The sequence below is a fragment of the Myotis davidii genome, unplaced genomic scaffold (genome assembly GCF_000327345.1).
Source record: "Myotis davidii unplaced genomic scaffold, ASM32734v1 scaffold93, whole genome shotgun sequence".
Lineage (NCBI taxonomy): Eukaryota > Metazoa > Chordata > Mammalia > Chiroptera > Vespertilionidae > Myotis > Myotis davidii.
In genome coordinates, this window is record NW_006292095.1 from 8,982,624 (window position 1) to 9,007,327 (window position 24,704).

At 36.8% G+C, this 24,704-nt stretch overlaps 1 protein-coding gene across 11 annotated transcripts in view; it reads right to left on the minus strand.

The window, feature by feature from the left end:
- The window catches only part of NRG1 (neuregulin 1), a 1,008,204-nt gene that overhangs the window by 38,967 nt on the left and 944,533 nt on the right, over window positions 1–24,704 (minus strand). For all 11 annotated transcript variants that reach the window (XM_006765607.2, XM_006765606.2, XM_006765605.2 and 8 more), the window contains one exon: window positions 856–985. In XM_006765607.2, coding sequence (XP_006765670.1) covers window positions 856–985 — 130 coding nt within the window. The remainder of the gene's footprint in view (window positions 1–855; window positions 986–24,704) is intronic.

The following is a 24,704-nucleotide window of genomic DNA, read 5'->3' on the forward strand; positions in this document are numbered from 1 at the left end:
TCAGTGCAGGAGTAAACTTCCCTGTATGTACAACATGTGGCCTAAATATCAAGAGTTTAACTTAAGTGCATGGCACAATAAACACATGCTTTTTAATGAGACCTGTTAATATTAACTACAAGGTTTAAATATTTAATGTACTGATAATATTATTGTTTTAGTCTGCCTATTGAGAGAGAATAACTTTGACTTCTGAATGGTGCATCAACTCCTTCAGGTGATAGGACAGAGTGCTATTATAAATATATCTATAAAGAACTACAGTGCATAAAATAACATTCTGCCCTCTTTACACAATGCTGCTACAACACTAAATCCATTTCCAAACATATACAGTTTTTTTTAATAATTAGTGAGATCAATCTAAATTCCACTTAGAAAAATAGTTATGAAACAGTAAGTTACTATCAAGTTACTATAAGAGCTGTGTTTGTAAAAAATCTTCTGTACTTCTGTATCTTTTAGTTATCCTATTCATTTTGCTGGTGATCACTGGGGTAAAAAACAACATTATCTTTCAGCTTAATTCACACATTGGATGGAGAAGTAGGTACCCATAGTTAGAGGCCTCTATGATATTTGCACATCTCTTCTAGGTAACAATGATGAAAACCATAAAGAAAGCAACTTTATAAACATGAAGGCAAAAAGGAAAAACAATCACAAAAATAAAAAAGCACAATTCTGAATATAACAGAGATGACAAATGGTGTGAACTTTTGAAAACAAATAAAAAGCATTATTCAACAGGATGCAATGAAATTGGAAAAAGAAGCAACAGTACATCATGAGACACAGAGTCATCTGAAAGAAGCAGTTATGGACATAAGCCACAGAGAGGATTTCTTTCCTTACTTGCACAAGTATCTTGAGGGGTTTGAAAGGTCTTTCACCATGAAGCACTCGCCTCCATTCACACAGAAAGTTTTCTCCTTCTCTGCACATTTCACAAGATGGCTTGTTCCGGTGGTAGATGTAGATGTAGCTGGATGGAAGATAAAGAAGGGGAAAGGTTTAGAGCTCTCTTCCCCCTTTCTAGGCATCATTTAATCTTAAATTTCTTAAGAGGAAGAGGTCAAAGAAGGTGCAACAGACTCCACTAAACTTTCAGGCTTAATAAACAACAGCAAAGAAGTTAAATACTTTCTGGGTGTAGTTAAACAGATCTCTCTATATAAAAGCCTAAGTAACCATTACAATAGGTCGACTGGTTGCTATGACGTGCACTGACTGCCAGGGGGAAGATGCTCAATGCAGTAGCTGCCACCCCGGTGGTCAGTGCACTCCCACAGCCAACCTCCCACAGCCAGCCAACCTCCTACGGTCCCTCCCCTGAGACTGGACGAGACAGCCCAATTGGCCCGATAGCCGAGGGAGCCCACCTGTACACGAATTTGTGCACTGGGCCTCTAGTACAATTATGAAAGGGTAACTATTATTAGTTAATTTAATTACAGTAATAGGAAAAGGGCTCAAGATTTTTTATAACCAGTAGTTTATCTTCTAAGGAAGTTGAAAAAGAGCAGATCTATTGTCTTTAAGTAAAATGCATTTTCCAGGAAGGCTCAAAGATAATGATATGAAGTCATGTCAGTGCAACTCAATTTAGATCTCAATTTTAAATGGCAACTAATTGATAAAATTATTTATTTTAAAAATTATGTTTTATATGCATTTTGACCATATTTTTTTAGATATAATATATAGCAAAAAAATACAAGGTGGCTTATTTGTTCCTTATGAAAAATTATATCCTGACTGAATATATATATTCTATAGATTGGGGGGCATTATTTTCAAAATTTTCACTCTATTCTAATTTCTCATCAGAATATTTTTTGAAATGTCAAACTGCCATCATACTTTGGAGGAAATGGAAAGACAGTCTAATATTGCTAAATATGTAGACTAAGCACAATAATATTCACCCATTTTGAATCATGAGTAGAAATTAGTCTTAATTCTGGTTTTTAATATCTTCATGTAATAAGGTTGATATTTACTTATCAAACTTCACAGTGATGCATCCACAGTTAGGTGCATGGATTAAATGAAGCCAAAGTTCTCAGTCCTGACACTCGAAGGGCATTTACAATGAGATGTGAGAGCGTCTCCTCACATCACTGGGAACACACAGGCAATATTCAGTCTCAACTCAAAGCATTCTAATGTACATAATGTGTATCAGGACAAAAAACAAAACAACTATGTCCAGCCAACGAAGATTCCATTTACTCTCAGAAAAAGAAAAGGCCACCTATAGACAAAATGCTTTTCTTGTCCACTGATCATTCTCTGTGACTTTTAATCCTTGTCTTCCTTATCCTTATTTTGATATCTGCACATGGTATTCAGCTGACTGTTTACTTTTATCTAACCTGTTGTGTTAGATATATACTTTCCCATTTTCTTTTGCCTTTCTTTTGCATTTCCTTCACAAGCCCACATTTTGTTTTGACTTTTAACACAGCTTCTCCTCTGACTCTGCTTGATTTTTACTCTACCTGATAGAAACACTGATTAATCAGCCTCTGAATCACTCAAGACGTTTCCTGCCTCTTACTCTCCCATTTTAAAATTAGGCCTGGTTTTGGGCCATCTCACTGTTCTCAGCATGGCTTTTGGGGGTCACAGCAAGGACAGCTGAAATGACTTGTACTTTGCAGATAGATCTGGCCCAAATCCCACCTTCTACTAGTTTCGTGTCCTTGAGCAAGTCATTTAACCACCCAGGTGCTCAATTTTCTCATTTAGAAACCAGGGGCAATGGCTCTCTTACTGAATATTTGTAGAGATTATAAATAATCTAGGTAAAGAAACTGGCACAAAACTGGCACTCAAAGAATAATAGCAGGTATAATCTGGGCAAGTAGATTATTTCATGAATCAAATAAAAGCTTGATAATGAAAATTTGGGGATTTCAAAGAAGCATGTTCTTTTGAGTTATTAGTATGGATAATTAAAAATGGTTCATTTTTTTTGTTTTATTATTGAAACGAAAAGTTCTTTTCAAAATGCATTTCAAGGTATCCTTCACGGGTCTACAAGCCAAACAAAAGGCACCAGGAAGAGTGAGGAGAGACGGGATCTTAATCTTCCCTTATCAGCTATATTTTATCATCTTTATCAGGATGAGGGAATGTCATTGGCAACATTTGGTCTGTAAAATTCAAAATGTCTATACATCACATAACATAATTTAACATAATATTATATGTGAATGACAAAAACTGCTTACTTAGGTGCTGTGTGTTAATATTTTCATTCATGGCAATTGCTTTTTAAAAAATATTAGGAGGAATTTTGCCTTCAGTGTTAAAGGTTTTGTGCTTAAGACTTTCAACTGCTGACAGGATTGCATGGGATGACAAATTGGGCAGGGTATCCTTGCTGCCCCAGGTGACAGTGCAGAAGGGACCACCTGCCCTGTGCTGTCACCACTCACGTCCCTGCAGAGGAACTCAGAGCCTCAAGTGGCCCCCAGCGGTCTGAATCCCTGACAGGTTCTACCGATTACCCCTCACCCACACTGCACAGCGAACACTGTATCAGGCTCTTTCAGAACAAATCCTGAGGCTTTTGCTAAAAATAACAAAACCAACATCCCCCCCAAAGCAGACACTCCATATAAGTTGCAAACTAACAATAAAGGTTAGCAGTGATACAAGCAAGAGACAGATGCACCATACCTCTTCCTTGGACTTTCTGATCTTGTGTTATCATATAGGCAAGATAAATAAACGTGTGCTAATACTAGAAATAATCCCTATTTTTTTAGTCTTTTAGAAATATTTCCTCTTGAAATGATTATCCTTTTAATGCTATTCTGCAGCTCCAAGTTATGACACATTCATCTGAACAGTTCATAGATCATTAGTTGAAACTAGCAGTGGGCTATCCGATAGTAAAATAATTCCTGAAGACAATGAAGTAGCAACTAACTCATAAGGTCACAGACTATCGTACTTGGCCCTTTAATCGGTTAATAGCAGTGAGAACAAAAATGATCATGGAATTGTAAAGCATCAGAGAACTCCCAGATGATGCAAAGGGTGACCTGACTGGGTACAGCTGTTCTGAACCAACAGACTAACACAGGGGTACATTGTAATTGTCAGAAGAGACTGGATGGGGATGGTGTTATGTACTCTCTTCACATTTTTGCCATTTTATTTTATTTTTTTAATTCTCCTTAGTTGAACTAAGTGGACACTCAGTCCTAAACAGATCTATTAATTTTGCAGTGAAATTTTTTCTTTGACTCACACACGCTGTATTGCGAAGTCAGGCCATTTGGTAATTCTGCCAGAAATTAATGAAACAGACAAAGCAGCCCCTTAAACCAAGCTGTGGTAGCCCCATTCTTCCTGGGAGCTTTCAGAAGAATTTATTAGAGGTGAAGCTAAAGGTTTTGCAGATAGAATGTATCTCAATATATAAAAGAAGACCCTCATAGCTGTCCCTAGAAGGAAGTGAAGTAGATCTCTCTTATTCAGTCCTTAATAAACCCTGCCTCCCTCCCTTTCACAGGGGTTGCCTAAGACCATCGGAAAACACATATATAATTACATATTGTTTTTGTGATTAATCACTATGCTTTAATTATGTTTAATTTGTAACAATGAAATTGGGGGTCACCACAACATGAGGAACTGTATTAAAGGGTCGTGGCATTAGGAAGGTTGAGAACCACTGTGTTAAGTGAACAGCAATTAGGAGCATTGCAAAATAAAACTTCATTTCTTTTATGTTTGCCATGAACACACTTTCCTTAGATGTTTGCAACTACATTATAAGGAAGAAAGTATAAATAATGGTAAAGCAGTAACTTGTTACCAGAGAATGCACTTTGGGGTGTTTCACTCTTGACCTGGTCTCTCTTGGCAATTTAGATCAGGACTAAGATTTTGGAGACTAAGATCACCATTTCTGACTCTCCAAATCCCATACCCCACATACTGACGGACTCCCTCCCTTCCTTCCTCCCTCCCTCTCTCTCCCTCCCTTATTCCTTCCTTTCTTCATCCTCTCTCCTTACCTTCTTTCCACTATTCTTTAATAATTGCCTTTTATGTACAAGGCATAATGATAACAACTAGAGTTACTGAGGTTAAAAATTGTAAGACTGAACAATTCTCCCTAAAAGAAGACCTTTATAGGTAAAATGTAGTGACCTAAACACTGGAGTTAGTTAAGGCTCTATTTCATCAGTTATTGTTTGCGTGACTCCTGTCCAGCTAACCTGCCTCAGTAATCTCGGAGTAAAACTGAGATATCTCGGGGTGGCTGTGAAGTGTGAGAAAAGTCTTCAGCTGCAATGCTGCACACAAATATATCTTACTGTTACTGTTACTAATGGTTGAATAGGGATCAAAGAGAAGCTAAGACATTTCTGCACAGGCTCTGAAATTCTATATAATCAAGTATCAAGTGTTGTTTTTCAGTGAATTATTATTCTGTGAAATATGAAGAGAGATGGTCTAATTTGGAAGAGTAACCACTGCATGACTGTAAGCAGAAAGTATCAGTAATCTACTCAATTTAAACTTTATCACAACCGCTTGTCACTAAAACTGCCTATAAAAATAAATGGAAGAACAATTCATGTTAAAAGAAAAGGAAAACCTAACGTCTTAAAAGTGCAATTATTTTCAACTTTCAAAATCCACATAATTATTTTAATATTTCTGACTGAACTTGCCAGTTATAGGAATTAAGTTCACTCACAATATTGTGTCATTTCAACAGTTTAAAACCTATAAAATATTAAAAAATACTGTGACATCCATAACTTAACATTGGGGAAATTATCTTTGACTGCATACTTTTAAAAATATATGGACTATTGTAACTGTATGACTAACCTGCTGATAAAAGCAGTTATTAAAAGTCTACCTTTTAAAAATATCCTATATAATAAAAGCCTACTATGCTAAGTGTCTGGTGGTCCAGTCGGCCATTCAATCAATCAAAGCATAATATGCTAAGGCTATGCTAAGGCCGCTCAACCGCTCGCTTTGATGTGCACTGACCACCAGGGGGCAGAGCTCTGACTGGTAGGTTAGTTTACTGCTGTGACTGTGCGAGACAGGCTGGACAAGCCCTGGAGCCCTCCTTCAGTCCCTCCCCAACTGGCCAACCTCCGGTGTCCCTTCCCGGCCCATTCGTGCACCCGTGGGGTCCCTTGGCCTGGCCTGTGCCCTCTCGAAATTTGGGAACCCTTGGGGGATGTTAGAGAGCCCGTTTCAGCCTGATCACATAGGCCAGGCCCCCCACCAGACCCCTCTCTCTCTCTATATATATATATGGACTAAAAATTAGGAGTTAATTAAGTATTCTCTGTTCTATTGCTAAATATCTTCCCACAAAATCACACAATATGTCCCGTAGAAGGCTAGGCTTTTGCTGCTCAAGGCAGGCTAAAACAATAATGCTGGAAAGGAAGGCTTCCTCTCTTGCTTGTTTTAAGTGGTGTTTTCCTTATCAGTGAAGTGGACAGCAGCAACAGACCAGGGCCATTACACAAATGCAAATTGCTGATAAGAAGTCACCCTATTCTTCTTTGACAATTAGCAGGAATTAGCATGATTGTACAGTGTTTAACCCGAGGAGCAATCACTAGATCCTGTCCTCCCTAAGAGAATGTCTTTTATGAGCAGTTTTTAGGACAATTCTTAATGATCTACTTGCAGGACATTAAACGAGCTCTGTATTTTCTCAATGAAATATAAAAAGTTAACATTTTTTATGTTCCAATATACAGCTGTCACTCACTGCAACATTTCAGGTTGTTGCTTTTAAAACCTTACCTGTGAGATCTTCAATGGCTATGGATTTAGAAATCTGCCTGCTTTCTCGCTCTTTGATCTCCCGGTTTAAAAAATATGAAATTATGATCCTTGCTCGGAATACAACTCCTCTGCAATTCCATGCGGGATGCTTAGAGCGCCCACTGGCCAAAAAGTGCTTCTGTGGCTCCTGCGAGTGAAGCTCTGGAGCAGAAGCCGAGCGGAAATGCTGTGCCACCTAACGCAGCTTCTGCAGGTGCCACGGGAGAGACACTGGTTTTCCAAAGGGAAAGTCCAGAGCCAGACGCAGAGCTACTCAAGCTCTGTCATTCGGGGTTGGCATCTTTTTTTCCTGAGTAGTAATTCAACCCTATGCTGAATAGCAAAAAGGTACTTGAAAAGGAAAAAAAAAAAATAACAGGGGGAGATAACAGAAACCTGTGCTCACTTGGAGGTTCCCACAGTCAATATTGTGATTTAAAGTAGCATACTATTGCCCGGCCTGTGTGGTTCAGTGGTTCAGTATCGACCTATGAACCAGGAGGTCACAGTTCAAGGTTCAATTCTTGGTCAGGACACATGCTTGGGTTTTGGGCTCGATCCCCAGTAGGGGGCATGCATGAGGCAGCCGATCAATGATTCTCTCTTATCATTGATTTTTTTATCTTTCCCTCTCCCTTCCTCTCTCTGAAATCAATGAAAAACATACTTTAAAAAAACCAAAAACCACAAACTATCTCCTCGGTGTCTCCTCTACTGAACTCTGCTAAAGAAACAAAAAGGAAAGCCAGGGATGGGTCATGATGAGATCACAAAGGGAACCAGAACTTTCTAAAGTAGAATTAGGACATCGCACTTTATGGAACTAAGGTGGAAGTACTTAGAGGTTTGTAGACTACCTACAAGATGAGTGTTGTCCAAAGAATAAGTTGACACTAAGGCCAGTGAAGATTAAATGGTTTAAACAATGAATTTGGGCTTTGGAATCATTTAAACACACATAAATGGGGGACCAGAAAGAACCTTAACATATTTTATAGTTTAGCCCATATTTAAAAAGAGGATACAAATTGTCTCAGAAGAATAATTCTGTGGTCTTTAATAAATACCTGTAGCTAAGATTTCACAAAAGTACACAGGAAAGGCTGCTTAAGGTCACACAGGAGAATCAGGAAATGCTGGTTTTCTATTTTATTAAATGATTTTGGGGCTGAAGCCGGTTAATAAGATTGCCTTTCGGTCTCTCTCTCACAAGCAATCTGGGCACACCCTAACATTATTTCTTCCTTCTTCAGCAGAATGAAAAGTGACCTTTGGGTATTTCTCCTCATAAAACGAAATTATAATTTTTGTTATAACACTGATCTCATTTGTAGCTAAACAGAAAGCAGAGTCTTAGGTTCCCAGCAGTCGTTGAGCAAATGATATGGTACCATTAGATAGTATTATCCTTAGAAAAATAAAATTGTCAAGAAGGTTATTTTTCTGACATACAAGTTGTTATTCATTTTCTTTCTTTCTTTTCTGTCCTGACAGTGCATTTCACTCCTGACCCAGTGTAATCAGCGTGGTCTGCTGCTTCTGAGAGCATCTCAGTGGCATAAATGCCTTGTAGGATGTCATGATGTTACAGCTTTTCTGAAAAAGAGGGAGAGTCTCTTCCCACAGTGGATCACTGACAGTGTAAAGTTACAAGAAAGTTACATTTTGTTCCTTACAAAGGAAATAATCTAAAAAGCCAAACTCCAGAACTGCAGTCCTGCTAGACATTTTCTACTAATCACTGACAGTTTTATGAGTCTAAAATTTCCATAGCTGGGAGTCGACAAAGTTTCAAACTAACCCTTGAATCTTTTTCCATCAATACCTATTCTAAAAGATTAAAATCCACTTAGCCTGCCAAGCAAATATTAGCAGTCCATGTGACAGGCTTAATTTGATATAAAGGGTATCTCAAAAATGTATATATATACTTTAACAGCTAATAGCTCAATTTTGAAAAGAAAATGTATTTTAATAAACACTGCCTTTATAATTATTCAATGTGTGTGTGCACATTTTTTGGGATACCCTATATGTATAGATCTCCTCAGGTTACAAGTAGAAGGCACACATTCTTTACTGTACTCTGCGTTTTCTACCAGGATCAATTTTGTTGGGAGAAGGTTGGGTCAATGTAGAAAATGTTCATCTGTCACTTTCCAAATCAGTCAAATATTTTGAGGACCCAACAGAACAAAGAGGGCTGATCAAAGATTGAGTCATTTGGCGAACTCTAATTTAGAAATGGAAGTAGATGAAAGGTAAAAAATATAGAAACTCTAAGGTAAATTCATTTCAAAAAAATTTGTAAAATTGTGGCATAGCCAAAAATAACAGCCATATGGTCATTTCAATAGATACAGAATTAACATTTGATGAGGGTAAGAATCTGTTTTTATAAAACCATCTGTCAAATATTCTTATCCCTAAAATCAAACCTGAATTTAATCAAACATCCAGATACAACTACTAATTTACAGGAAGTGTACAGGTCAGAAGAACATATTAAAAGACACCTTAAAATGCAATTGGCAAACCCAGGCTATACTATTATTCAACATTGCTCTAACCAATGCAATAAGGTAGGAATAAAAAAATGTGGTAAAACTGTAGGAAATGAGAAGATAAAATAATCATAATTTGAAGATGATATGACTGGATACTAGTACTCACTAGCAAGAAAACCCAATGAAATAAAGGGATTATATTCACAATTACAAAAGGGAATGTAAATCAATTACGCCTGCCAGGTGTGAATCTAACAATATACAGAATAGGTAATATATTAAAAAGTGGAACTAGGTCTGTGCTTGGGGGAGGAGAAGGCATTCCATTAAGAGGAAAAGGAAATGCATTTGTGGAGATAGAAAAATGAATGTTCTGTTCAGTGAAAGGCAGCAATTGAGTCTGACTAGGATATGGATTATAAATATGAAGGTGAAGTTAATGAAGCTATACAATAATAATGCATCCATATCAGAGAAGTCCTTGATAACCTCGTTGGAATGAATATTTACCATGAAGAAAGTTAGGTGTTTGAGTAGGTCCATAATTAATGGATTTAAAGATCTATTCTCTAACCTTTGAAAGGGGAAGAAATGGAGATGAAGAGCCTAGTAAAGAAGCTATTACAAAGGTCTAGGTAAGAGAGAAAGATTGCTCAAACTAGCACACTCATAATGGGAAAGGAGTAGGGGCCCATGTAAGAAATAATGTATTTATATACATTCGAATTACGTAGGAGCTAAATGTTGGAGCTCATTTGTATTTCATACCTTGTAACCCACCTCTTTCTAAGGCATTCAAACTGCTTAACACAGATTTTCTCATTACTCTCTATGCAGTCTAGGAAACACCCATGGTGGACAAAAGGACTGAGGCCCATTCTCAATATTCAATACTCCATTGTATAGTGAAGTGAAAATATCTACGTTACAGCCAAGTCACATGATGGTTTTCTCAGGTGACTATATCACTTGCCTGTTGGTATAAAGGGCCCCACTGAGAATAGATGGTGCCGAAGTTACACAGATGATCAAGGCAGGGATGTCCCTAAAAGTCCTGCGAGCACTTTCATGACAGAAAATGATTTCAGATAAAAAATTAATCTAAACTTTCAAGATTTTGCATAAAGAGGCCTCCATAAACATGTAGGAAAATGGGGTCTAGACAATCCAGATACAATCTCCCCAGTGTCCCAGGTTCGGGCAGGTCTCTTTGATCAGTGGCTCTCTAACACAGGAGCTTGAATACTATTTCTTAGACTGTCACCTCTGTGGCTCTGAAACACCAGACTGCCCTTTGCTACATACCATTAGCTGAATTACTGCAATTCTAGCTTGGTGTGATGGTCTTGAACATAAATAGCCAGATTCTGTTTCCATAAGCACAACATTTTCCCCACTGAGGTGAAAGGTTACTGCATATAAAGGAATGAAGCAGTAAAAGCATGTTCAAACATATGAATCTTGCTCTGCAACACTTGGCTAATTTCAGTCCTCACATTTTCCCAGAATTCCCAGGAGTTCCTTTTTCCCAGGTTCGTGATCAGAATAGCAAAACGCCCCTCCTTGTAACGTGATGTGTTATTAAATGTGTATCTGCAGTTTTTAGGTTCCCAGCACAAATTCTAGTAACCAAGTAACACAAGGAAATCTAACTTTTTTCAATACAGTTATTGTCATTTACACATAACCAATCTGAGCAGGAATAAAACAAGGTTTTGGAGAAACACATAATGTTAAATGCTTCATCTCAAGAAAATGTTGCCCTGCCCCCAAAGGACTAAGCTGGACTCATACTATTTAGTTCATAACAGGTTTTGTTTCTCTAAAGAGCACATACTTTCTAGTGATGGAGGCAGTGGGGAAGGTAATATTATAAGCAAATCCAGTGCCTTTATAGGCAGTGGGCCAAAATGATAAATTAGCCTCAACTACATTATGCATAAAGCTTTCCTTAAGCCTTTGTTTTTAGTTGTTGTTGTTTTGAATTTCTGGGCCTCTATATTCCTACCTAACAGGCACCTGTTTTTCTACTGTTGGCATTAAAACGTACTGTTCAATGGAAACAGACAGGTGCACACTTTGAACTCTTTTTCTAAAATACATAATATTTTTTAAAAACTGGAGCCATGTGCTCAGCGTCTTACTCTCATCATCTGGCCTGGCTGTTTCATGTCTATACATCATTCGGTTGTTGGAAGAACTCAAATGAAACCATCCTGCTTATACTTAAAACTGAAAAAGGCCATGCTGAATCCCATCATTATAAAAAGGTAGCGCCTAGGGTCTTGCCTGGCTATTTCCCTGCACTGCCAGAAGCAGGGAATGTAAAGAAGGTCCACACATAAGCTCTTAGTTATAATTTATTAGTTTCTTTCCTGGTGGTGATATATCTATCTGTGTATATGGACTAATAAAACACTTCCATCTCCTGGAGCTATCATAATTCAGCATGGCTGAGGTCTTCCCATTTTAAAACATAAGCCATTTTGTAGACACTGCAAGTATGTGTTTAGTACAGATCTTGGCTCTTCCCATCCATCACTAAGGTGCTTCTTACCCAAAGGCTAATGAAGAAAACAAGGGAAAGCGGGAAGGCATGGCTGTTCAGCACACCGGCTGACAGGGAACCATGGCCCTGCAAAGCCACCTAAAAATCAAAGCACCAGATCCTAGGCACGTTGCCTAATTAATTCCTCATATTCCCATAAAGGGGTCAAGTGTCTTCAGTTAAGATTTGTCATTTATTCTTAAGCTTTCAAGACATCAAATACTTTGCAACACATAACGTTACGTCTAGTAAAAAAAGAAATTACACTGGTATTCTGCTCAACGAGGCATTGCCAACACCTACTGAGAAGTCTCCAGTTCAGAACTGCAGAATCTATAAGTTCTTTGGTTTATCTTATATGCATAGCCCATGGACATGGGCAACAGGATATAGTGAAGGCCTGGGGGGTGTGGGTTGGGGCTGGGAGGAGAGGAGGAAAGGAGGAAAAAATGAGAGATATCTGTAATACTATCCACAATAAAAATATTGAAACAATTTTTTTTTTTAAAAAAAAAGAAACTGCAGAATCCAGTGCCCACCACAATGGGGAGACATGCAGTTAGTTAGCTCCTGAACCGAGGGAGAGTTTGCAGATGACAGGCAAGTTCTTGTTCTGTTTCTAGGCAGAACCCAAGGTCTTCCTTGGCAAGAGCTCTTGTTAATAAGAAGAAACCAGACCTCTGACCCTCGTCTTTGAAAACGTCTGGTTTATACATGGCTTTCCCCTTAAGAAACCCTTACTTCTGAAGAATTGGGAAATTTAGGACACTTTTGTTGATAGAGTCAGAGATTTTTCTTGGTTACACACCTTTTGGAGTGTTGGACACAGTCACAGGGATGTAACTGTGTTTCATAGCCACCAGTCACAGGTGGAGACACGTTCTGTTAAGAATCCCCTAACCTTACATTTTAATGCCCAATGTGATATACTAGAAACTCTCATGCCGGTATTTTTCTCAAAGTCTGAAGAACCCAGGAAAGTGAGGCATTATTCTATAGAATCCACACAAGTCCCCGGAATTAAACGGTGATAATAAAAAAAGGATCTTAATTACCAGACAGACCAGACAGATGTGGCAAGAGTTCAGCAATCCTTCATTGTCCCTCATGCTGTTCTCCATTAAAAGTTTATCAGAATCTGTTGAATGGCTACATGGATCCCTCACAGCCATTGGACTGTGCACAAAGTTCATGCTTGGGGAGCTAACTTGCCACTTGCCAGAACTTTTCATGCACGTGTGTGTGTGTGTCCAAGTGCATTCGTGCATGTGCTAATGCACACATGTATGTGTGCCTGTGACTGTGGCTTACCTTACTTGGGAAAATCAAACTGCACTGTGTCACCCATTGATTGAAAGGCTGCTTTAAATTCTTCAGTGTCTTTGTTTTTGTAAAAGAAATGGCAGGAACTGAAGGATTCATTGGTAAGTGAGGAAAGTAGGGAATTTTGCCCTTAACTAAATCTCATCATTTCTGTAATCAAAAAGCCCTTTTACTAGAGCTAGAGAAGTGCCCATGATATCCCAAAGTTTCCCCACCACCACCACTTATTTTGTAGACATTTTGTTTGTTTTAGTCTCATCACTTGATATTAATTCATCATAAAATCAAAGATAATTTTAAGTGGACTGAATATAAGCAAATTCATTAGGTAACAATACTACTAGAATACATGATTATTTATTTATTTTTAAATTCAATTTTATCCTTTGATAAATTCAATCCTCCAAATATACACTTGGTAATTTTGTCAGTTTTCATTTTTGCTTGTATGTTTGTTTGCTTTGAAGATTTGAAGACCATTTCATCTGTGAATTATTTTAGTTGTAAATGACACATTTTAGTTGTTCGAAGGTGAACAAGCAGAACACATGGGTGACCAGATGGAAATTATAAATGAAAGCAGAGTGTCAAAATATTTCTTCTGGAGTCAGAACGAGAAATTGGCAAACCCATAGCAATATCTACAGAAAATGCTGGCTGCACATATTTAAAAATAAAAAGAACTTACCCAGAATGTCAGAGAAAAAGTAAACAGCAGCAGCAAATAAAGTAGTGTTAGGAAGGGTGTGTGGGAGGGAAGGAGACAATAGAAAGCATGTTGGCCCTGTGAAAACTTAGCTCTTCTGGGGACCTAGCTGTGAATCTGAAGTTCAATTCAATTAGGAAGGGCTGAGATGACTGTGATGTATTTAGACAGTCACATGAGGATTTACAGCTATTGGAAGGACTTCTGATGCTAGCATGAAAGGCGGTTACTTTCCTCTATTTGGTTCTTCCTGTTGAATACACCATATTCCTTGGGCTGAAAAATTTCTATTTATGGTAAAGTCTAGCTTCAAATCCTAACATGAAGTTGGGGTTTCCCATGCAAAACTATAACAATAGTGACATGGCAACAAAGAAAGTTACAGACATTGAAAAATCCTCATGAAATGCAATCTGTTAAATGGACAATGTAATCTACACCCCTGGAATCACAGCCTATAGATGAGAGAGGTAGACTAAGTATATATATAAAGGTCAAAAGAGAGAGGGTGACTGAGTAGGAAGTGAGATATGTCTTCTGACTTGTGGGACTAAGTGCTCCGGGCTAAGGACAACACTGCTGACCATTTTAGCAACCCTGAAAAAGAAGTCATGAATGATACAATTCTAAAGTTAAGAAATATATCTAATTTATTAAAACTTTTGCTCTATTTTACAAGAAACTTGGAAACTAAGCGTAGTCCAAGGTCAGAACAAAGTCCCAACTATTATTAGATCACCGGACTTGAGGAGCAGAAGTCCAGACAGATAGAATCAATCCATCATCATTGTAAGCGATTACAAGAACTACCAGGGTGGCGTTCAAGTCTTGACCGTACAGCCCTAAAAATAATCAGGGACATTTTCTAATCAAAATAACAAAGAGATAGTGCCCTCAATGCTCAACTAAAGTTGATGACTTAGTGAGGTAAAAATGATATGTTCTAAATTAGATAAGAAGTAATCATTTTAATGAGGATGACATAGATCTGTACTGATTCCAAATTTAGTGCTTGCTATGTGTAGCATTTCTAATTCCTCAGGCATAATTTAGAATAAGAGATAAGTTTCTTAAATTTTTTTTCAGAAGTTGAAGAATATGCACAGTTGCTGCCAACTAGCAAGAGAATGTCAATTCCCCAACACACTTCTCTCAATCCTTATGTCCAACTCTTTTGTCAAAAAATAATAACAAAAAGGCCTGCTTATTAATCTGTCTAAGGCTACTAAACTCATTACAGGCCATTCCCACTAAGTATATCATCCAAAATAAAACTTAATTTTAAAAATAATAAAAGATTACAACAATTTAAATCAGACTATCTTCTTTACTTGTGATAGAAATTGCCCGTCTCTGCCTCAGAAGTATTAACGCCAGAGAGACCATCTTGATTCTTTCACATGCTAGGACTAAGGTCTATAATCTACTGTTTGGCTTATGGTTTCTACCAAGTGCAGGAGACTAAAGCATAAGAGTCATTATTGGCTCAAAGAGCAAAGTATAAGGAAAAGGGTCACTACTTACTTAGATGAATTCCTTTGCCCAATATGCATCATACCTTGAAATCTTAAAAATCACTGTTGTCTTTCTGGGAATAAAATAACTCTTCTGTTGCCTTTCTTATTGCAGGAGATATAAATCCACCCATTCTTAGTAGTCATATTTCTAGAAACACAACCCATCCTAAAATATATCCCAATGAAGCAAAGAGTTGAAGTCCAAAGATGCATGTTAAATATGCTCACAACTACCACTTCCACTGAGCATGCTGTCTACTATGTTCTGGCTTTATGGTGATCTTCAAGGTAGGTCGAGGGAAAAACACAAAAGATATAAGGAGCAGAGAGAAAAGGCATGATGGCAAAGAGGGAAGAGTTCTCTGCATACTATATTTTCTTCTTAAGCACTTCCTCTTTATATAAAAAAAATCGACTGTATCTTTTTCTTCAACAAGCTTACCTTCTGAAGTAGAAATCGGATTCACCTAAGGCAGTAGGTGTCTGGCATTGATAATGTTTGTAGTAAATTGGAAAGGTATGTCTTTTGCTTTTATTCTTTCTGATCCTTCCCTTTTTTGGAGGGGAAATAAATGCTGAAGAAAACTCAAAAGTTTTCTACATGGTAAAGGCAATATAATTCTTAGCAAAGAACAAGAAGACCCATAGTCATTAAGTACAGTGGGTCAGATATTCTAGCCTGTATTCATCACAACAGTCCCAAGAAATAGGTAACATTTTACCCTTTTCACAGATGAAGAAACTGAGGCTAAAAGTGGTGAAATAGCAAGCTTTTGTTCAGTACAACAAACAACGTGGAGAGAAATTCCGAGGCAGGTTGACTGAAAGGCTGACAATATAACCACCAATGTATTCTATCTCATGATTCTTTCATTCCAGAACTACACATCTGATATTGGAGTAAAAAATAAACAAACAAAAAAATTGAAATTCTTTCCAAAGGCTATTAGAGAAGTCATATTCTTCCACCTTCCAGAAAGGGTCACTTTCTGAATATTTGCCAGTGTTTGTAAACTGTGTGCCAGGGAAATGACTCTTACAATATTACTTTTAGATTATGCTTCTTAGCAGAGAACAGGAGGCCAATGTTAGTCAAACGAATGCTATTTTTTTCTTAACTCATGTTATCCAGTATTCTATTTTCTGTTTCAGAATAAAATGATTATCATTTCAGTTAACTTTCCTAAGAACTAGAAAACTAAACCAATCCTGAATAGTTTAGTCTAAATTAGGAAAGTTGTCAGAAATTTGTTGCAGGATTGTAATGGATGCTATTTAACTTCCATTCAAATTAGTCTCATTTTCTTTTAAAAATTATTTTTAGGAAAATATTTTAATTTCATGTATTAGTAATCACAAAATTTAAAAAAGACCTCATTTTTTAATAAAGCAAAGTAAAAGAAATTATACATGTGCATATAGATGCATATACAAATGAAATGCATTGAGTTCTAGACATCTTTGAGGAGTTTGACAGCGGGAACTATTCCAAATGAAATGCTAAATTTAGTTATGATGTCTGCACAATATTTTAATATTTGCATAAGATCGCTGATTGACCTCAATGCAATATTAATACCACTAGTTCTTTTCATAACTGATTGTAGTCAACAAAGAGATAGGGGAAAAGAAAGAAAAATGTGTGTTTATGGGAGATGCACATACATTATATAAAATGAAAAGTTATTTCCAGTGAAATGTGAAATGGGGTTCATTTTGTTGACTGGTCATTTTCTTTAAACTCATTTTCACTAACATATAAATCTCCCACAAGCAGGTTTTGAAAATGGGTCTTGCCCTAACCGGTTTGGCTCAGTGGATAGAGCGTCGGCTTGTGGACTGAAAGGTTCCAGGTTCGATTCCAGTCAAGGGCATGTACCTTGGTTGCGGGCACATTCCCAGGAGGAGGTGTGTAGGAGACAGCTGATCGATGTTTCTCTCTCATCAATGTTTCTAACTTTGTATCCCTCTCCCTTCCTTTCTGTAAAAAATCAATAAAATATATTTTTAAAAAATGGGTCTTGTGGTAGCACCCCTAATTGAAAGTTAAATCCTGAAAACCAATTAATTTAAATGAGCAACTCTCACCAAAACAGACTCTTCTAAATCTAAGACAGCTTTCTTTCGGTTAAGTTACATGCACGAATCATCTAATCAGACTTGCTTTACATACTCATCCCTAGAAAAAAAACTAATGCTGCAGACAGAGTGGCAGGTATGATTAAAGTGCTTACTAATGGCAAATGACGACAAAATTAGAATAAGAATTTATAAAATAGAGTTGATTTGCTTAATTTTCAACAACTGCTTCTCTATTCAATAGACTTTTACTAATTTTTTATTCAGTTGACTGTACTAAGTCTTATCTTCACTTGTTTAAAATTTGAAATGTTGCAGTATAAGCCAGTGATTTGTTTAAAATAAGTCAAAGCTATGGAAGAAATCTGAGGATCACAGAATGTTATATTTATCTCTGCAGTCAAATAAGACAACGGAGGCACAGAGCAAAATGGTTATATAGTTTTTCAAACTATTTACGTGCGTGTAAGAGACGTGACTAAAATATTGAACTTCGTGCTTTCAAATGCACCATTAGCATTTTTAGCTCAGCATCCTTTATTTCCTAAAAATAAGCAGTCAATGTTAAGCAGAAATGTCAAGAAATCAATGAAAAGTAATTAGGAAGAGTGTTTCATGTCCTTGAGAAAAGCTCTGAAGGCAGAAAGGGAAGCTTTGGCACAGAGGCCAGTCAACACTCTTCGGTTATTTTTTCCAAAATAAAAAGAAAAGGTGATCATTTCAATTACTTTATTAAAAAGTCACCATATAAATGTCAAGTATCACTTGGGGCCATATTGCAGTTGATGTGGCTGCTTTCCATTACAAAATCCACATGGAAAGCTGCCTTGGACAGCCAACTCCTATGTGCAGTATTAGATATACCCATGTGTGATGGGCAACAGAGAAGAAAATCTCATTTTAACACGTAGTTGCTTTAACTATTTCTATCATCTCTGAGGAAAGATATTGAGGGAAAGAAAATCATTATTGAGTGATTTTAATGTGCCAGGGAAAAAATATACATGACCTATATCACAAAGCGCTCACAATAACATATAAATTCTGTATTATTTCTCCCACTTATCAGAAAGTAAACAACATTTCAAAGAGATTAAAAAGTCTGCCAGGGTCCTGCAGATGAAAAGTTTCAGTTGAGATTCAAACTCTGATTACAAAGTCCCCGTGCCTTCCAAGAGCCCACTGAAGAATTTTAAATGGCGGTTCTCATTATTTTCAAGGGCCATACACTTTCAGAATCTGGGGAATGCTGCAGCTTTTTGTTTACATGTGCAAATAAAAACCAGCTACAATTTTGGGATTTTATGGATCTCTTCTCCTCTGAAGCCAACTCATAGTTATCCCATGGATCTCCAGTTAGTAATTCTTCATGTGGGGTTGAACTCTGAAAAACCTTCGACTTCTAGAATTCAGAATCCTCAATTCATGATTCTCTGAGACATAAGAGAAAAAGCTACTCCCCTCTATTCATTATTTTTACTTGCATTATTTCAGAGGCCTTTCTCAATAATCGATGTCAACTGTATTAGAGGCAAATGTAAAATCATTTAAGAACATCTCCAAAATTATTGCAGATTATGATAAGATAAAATAATATAAATTAGGAAATGAAAGCTTATTTAGGAGGTTTTTTTATGTAAGTAAAATTTAACCTTTGGGAGTTTATGTAACTATAGTTTACCAATCAGCTATGATAATGAAAGAATATTTTATTTAAAAGGGGCCCCATCGCTTAAAAATCCCCCAAAATTCTTTGACCTTACAACTTAAGAAGCTACTCGGGGTAGGGCAGGAAAGAAGAGGGTCTGTAGCTACTTAATAGTCTTAGACATTCTTATTTGAAAGCTTGGACTAGCATTATTCAAGATACAGTGGGCCTTGACTTACGAGTTTAATTCGTTCCGTGACGGAGCTCGTAACTCAAATTACTCATATGTCAAATCAAAAAGTGAATGAGTGAGACATGATGCTGGGCTGATGTTGTGACATTCACTGTGACGTTTGCTGCGCCAACTAGCGCTGGGGTATCTGAAGCTGGTGCGTAACCCGAATTTTAGCTCGCAACTCAAAGCAAAAAATTGGCCGAGAGATGGCTCGTATCTTGAAAAATTCATTAGTCGGGACACTCGTAAGTCAAGGCCCCACTGTAGAATCTCAATTTTCTGAGAGAAAGCTGTGGTATCAAACTAATGTCACTAAAAATTACATTCCTCCTAAAAGACACAAAACACAAATATCATGAATCATTTAGACATATTTTTTATTTATGTGTTTTTGTTTTGAAGTACATAGCTTCAAAACACCAGGAAGTTGTATTTAAACCATTTTATAATATAATTTTAATTTAAAAAGTCAAAGGTGAAATATTGTAACAATATGGAAATTCATTCATATAATTCTAAATATTGTTGGCTATGAAATATAAACAAGTGCAACTGCCTGAACAGTTAAGGTAACACTTTATTTCACATTCAATTTCATTGACACAAGCTCTGGCTAATTTTTTCCTTCTGAATTGCTCTGAACAATTTTGAGGAAGTACTTGGTTATAATGACACTCGCTCCTCCTGTCCCCTCTCTCAAGAGTATGATGAAAGATTAGGGAGTCCAGCTCGCAAGTCTGTACAATTTCTTATCCTAGACCATTATTATTACTGATTTTAGGTAATATTTTGTTACTACTACTATTAGTCAATATAAATATAACAGTACATGTTTATTTCATAGAAATGTAATTGTAATTGTGCTATATCTAATCATTGGTTATGAATTATTCTAATTAAGTGAATTGAAAGTACCATTTATCAAGTAATGAATGAGCATTGCATCCAAGCACAACATACACTTTACTTTAAAATGTATTTTATATGGATTGATTTTTATTATTTCAGAACATTCTGATAATATTGGAATAAAAATGGATTTTATAATAGTTTGTAAACTAATTGAAATATTAATTTTGATAATAACTCATTAGCATTTATCTACAAAGAAACAAACAAATTCATTTCTAAAGCTTTCTTTCTGTTGATTTCTTATTCTACAGAATTAATTTTGACTATGAGCTTTAATAACCAACTGAATTTTAATTATAGATTTGAAACTCATATTTGATAAAATATTATTTGAGAAAACTTAAAATTCTAAAAGGAAACCGCCAATCCTTCTTTAAGACTTCAATATCCAGGTCTTAAGGACTACTACGAAGGGATTGTTTGAACCTTTTTGAGGGCCTGCACCATTTATCATAATTAAAGACTGACATCCCTAAGTGAAAATGTTGGTCAAATTTTCCTTAAAGTAAATTATTGTTATTTTATTTTATTTATTTACTTGTTAATCCTCACGAGGATATTTTTCCATTGATTTTTAGGGAGAGTGAAAGAGAGAGGGAAAGACAGAGAGAAACATCAATGTGAGAGAAACACATTGATTGGTCGCCTCCTGCACAAGCCCTGACCAGGGCCCGGGCCTGGCAGAAGCCAGCAACCGAGGTACCAAAGTGCTCTTGACCGGAATTGAACCCAGGACTATCTGGTCTGCAGGCTGATGCTCCATCCACTGAGCCAAACAAGTTAGGGCAATTATTGTTATTTCATAATTCTGCAGTCTTAGGAAATGATAGCATACCCACACTTACACTTATACAAACTCACGCACTTCTTAAAGTTCTTAATTTTCAAGTTCAGCTTTTAAAATAACCTAAGTGCCCACCAAACACAGAAGCCTTTTCCTATCTGACTTGCTGGGTGGCATATAGCATAGTGTCTCAGATAAATTAAGAAAGCTATCTTTCTTTTTAACTTGTTTCTCTACTGGGATATTTATAAGTCTCATTTATCTAGTAGTGGAAAGATAAATGAGAGAAGATATAAAATATTCAAATATGTCTATGCCTACACATGTATGATTTATTTGTAAATAAAATAACATTAAAATATCCTGGTACATTTCTCATCCAAGGTGTGCTTCTCCCCGAGAGTCACAGACCTTTGGTTTTACTACCTTACTATTAGCTCAGGCCCATTAGAGACAGATTTAGTATTTATGAAACTGCTATATGAATTTAAACTTTGTTTTGAATGAATTTTATCAGTCCAGTTTATCTCATTTGCTAGTTCATCTCTGCAAGCAAATTCCTCTTTACTTGACTCATATCCTTTACATTTGCGGGTGTCTACTTTGTCCCTGTGGCTTAACATCAGGCCAATCTCTCCCCATCCTGTCTACTATGCAACCCTCCATGTTTGGGTTCCTGACAGAATCCCATTCTTTCTTTTCTTTCCCCTGATTTATAGCTCAGGCCTACACCTTTTATCTTTAGTGATAAACTTGATATTCCCAGCTTGGACCATACTCCACTGCTTATCATTTCCCCTGGCCGTCTGGCTCCCTCCACTCCTGACCACTTGTAAAACCATCTGTCTGACTCAGCCACAGATCCTGGAAAAGGAAAATCCTAGATGCTTCCCTTGTGTTTGGCTCCAGACTCCTTGCCTTGTGGGTTTCAAGAAGGAATGAGACTCCTTCTGCCATTTACTAACCAAGAGTCTCTTTCTTAAAAGTTAAAAGACACTCTATCAGGGCTCAGTTTCCTAGGAATACAGTTCCTCTCCAGAGCCGGATTCAGCTGTCATGCCCCACTTGAAAACAAGACTGTTAGATTTAGCAAAAAAAAGCAAAACAAAACAAAACAAAACAAAACAAAAAAACACTACAGGACAACAAACTGAATTTGAATTTCCTATAAATAGTAAATATTTTTTAGTGTAAGTATGTCCATGCAATATTAGAGATATATATAAACTAACAAATTATCTATTGTTTATCAGTAATTCAAATTTAACTGGGTGTCCTGTAACTTATCAGGCAACGCTAACAGTATACAGCATGTTTAGTGTTTCCTTTGCTAAGAGGGTGTATAATACCCGCCCCCCTCACACACACACACACACACACACACACACACACACACACACATACACACACACAGTCATAAAAACAAACCACGAAAACGTACTTTTTTCATTCCTGAAACTGGATTTATAAAAAAGATGAGAACTACACTACTATATTGCTGCTGTACCTCAGGGATTTCTACTCCATTTCTGCTATGATTGAACCAAGAAGAATGGGGGGAAGCTTTCAAATCAAAACTCACTTCAAGCTAATAAAATATACCCCCACACATATACACTCACACTCTTGCCTCTTTTGTTGTTTTGATGGTCTCAGGGTTCAAGTCCAAGGCAATAATAACTTAGGAGTCAATAATGCTGCCAATGAAAAGGCTTGCTTTCGGGCTGTAAGCAGTGCAGGGCCAGCTAATGAACAAATTCTAAAACCAGGTGTTCATCAGCATCCCAAGTCTGTCAGTCTTACTAGGCTGTGGAGGTAAAAGCACATCAGGAGTCCCCAAATTAGACTGAATTTGCAATAGGACTGCTCTATCTCAGCACGAGCACCGCAGAGTAGAAGGAACTCCGGAGCGCTGGGGGTTAAAGAGAAGAGTGCAGAGACCATTTTTCAAGCTATGTGCTGCTAATGCTGCTAGCAGGTTCCCTGCCGTGGAGGCCCAGAAAAATCGGTGGGAGAGTTTGGTCATCATATCTACATTTCTCTTAGCTACCATGCATGCCAGGCTCTGTCATATAAAACAGCCTTCAAAAAGAGGCTCAAATATTACCATGTAAAGAGTGTAGACGAAATTGGGGCTTGTTGCAGAAGAGTCTGGAGAAATGGTATTGGTTTTCAAACATATCAAAGCTGAACATATGAAACGTTTATATACAGGATGGGGTAAAAGTAGGATTACAGTTGTGAGTATGGGAAACACAGAGTTTATTCTTGTATTATTATTTATTAAATATTGTATTATATTCCAATGAACAACTATAAATCTACTTTTGCCCCACTCTGTATTTAAGGGGTAGAAACTGGGTCAAATTAATGGAAGCTACAGGAATACAAATTTTCAGCTGAATATATGAATACATTTGTAGAGTTAAACAAAGATAAAATGGGTACACTTTGGTAAGTTGGGCATTTCTTTGTAACTAAAGGAAGCATAGACTAACAATTTTTCTTCAGTGGGACTCATGGCAATAAGGGTCCGGATTAGACCTCAAACAATTCCAGATTTCTTCCAAATTTGAGGTTCTATGATTTTTAAGGATTAAATGATGTATTAGCGATGCTGGTGGTTTGGGCTAAACTCAACAATCTTCATATTTAAACAAGACCTGACATTATTTTTACAGACCACAAACATGCTACATCTTAACCTTCAAGCATCTGATTCTAATGCATCAATTTATAACTGGTGCACATTGGGGGCAAGAATAGAGAGCAGATAGAGGAGATCCCTCTCAAAGTGGAAAAATACACAATGTCCCTCACATATTTTCTACTTTGGTAAAAGTCTAAATCACAAATTTTGCCATGGTAGCAGTTTTTGTCAAATATAGCAGAAGCCAATTTGAAAATGTGGTCACTAATCACTTGCTGATCGCTATTCCGAAAAGCTGTAATTCATTCAATATATTTAAGAATTTCTTTTGGCTATGTAAAAATATTTGTGTGTTTAGAATTTTAAAATATATTTACCCATAGAAATAACTCTACATTTTAATAAGTCAAGCAAATATTTCCAATGGATATAAAAAGCATATCCCAAATGATCACAAATCTAGAATGACAGACATTAACTGCACCTCTGTCCCCACAGATTACTAATTTCATTAATGAGACTTCCTACAGCTTATATTGGCCATCAGCAGATGAATGGGGGCGGGGTGACTAAATGCGCCAAGACCAATAAAATCTGCCTGTAAGTGATAAATATGAGCTTCTTTGTTCAATGACTTGAAGAACACTATATTTTAGTGATGTTTCCAAGCAAAAGTACTTGAACATGTTCCATTAATTTCATGATGGTAGTAGCAAATAAAGCATGAAATAATTAAATTTAGTGTACAGAAATGCAGGCAACATTCATGCATTTTTCTCAAATTATAAACTGGTTTGAGCTTTCAGAAATCAGATCTTGTCTTTCAACATAGATTTTGAACTACCCCTTTTGTTTTACTTGTTTTGTTGTCACAACATAATATTGTAAGTAGCTGTTTCTAACTTTGTGTGTCATGCAGATTAATCTTCCAGTCTATTATACAAAAGTTCATGGTATCCTCTGC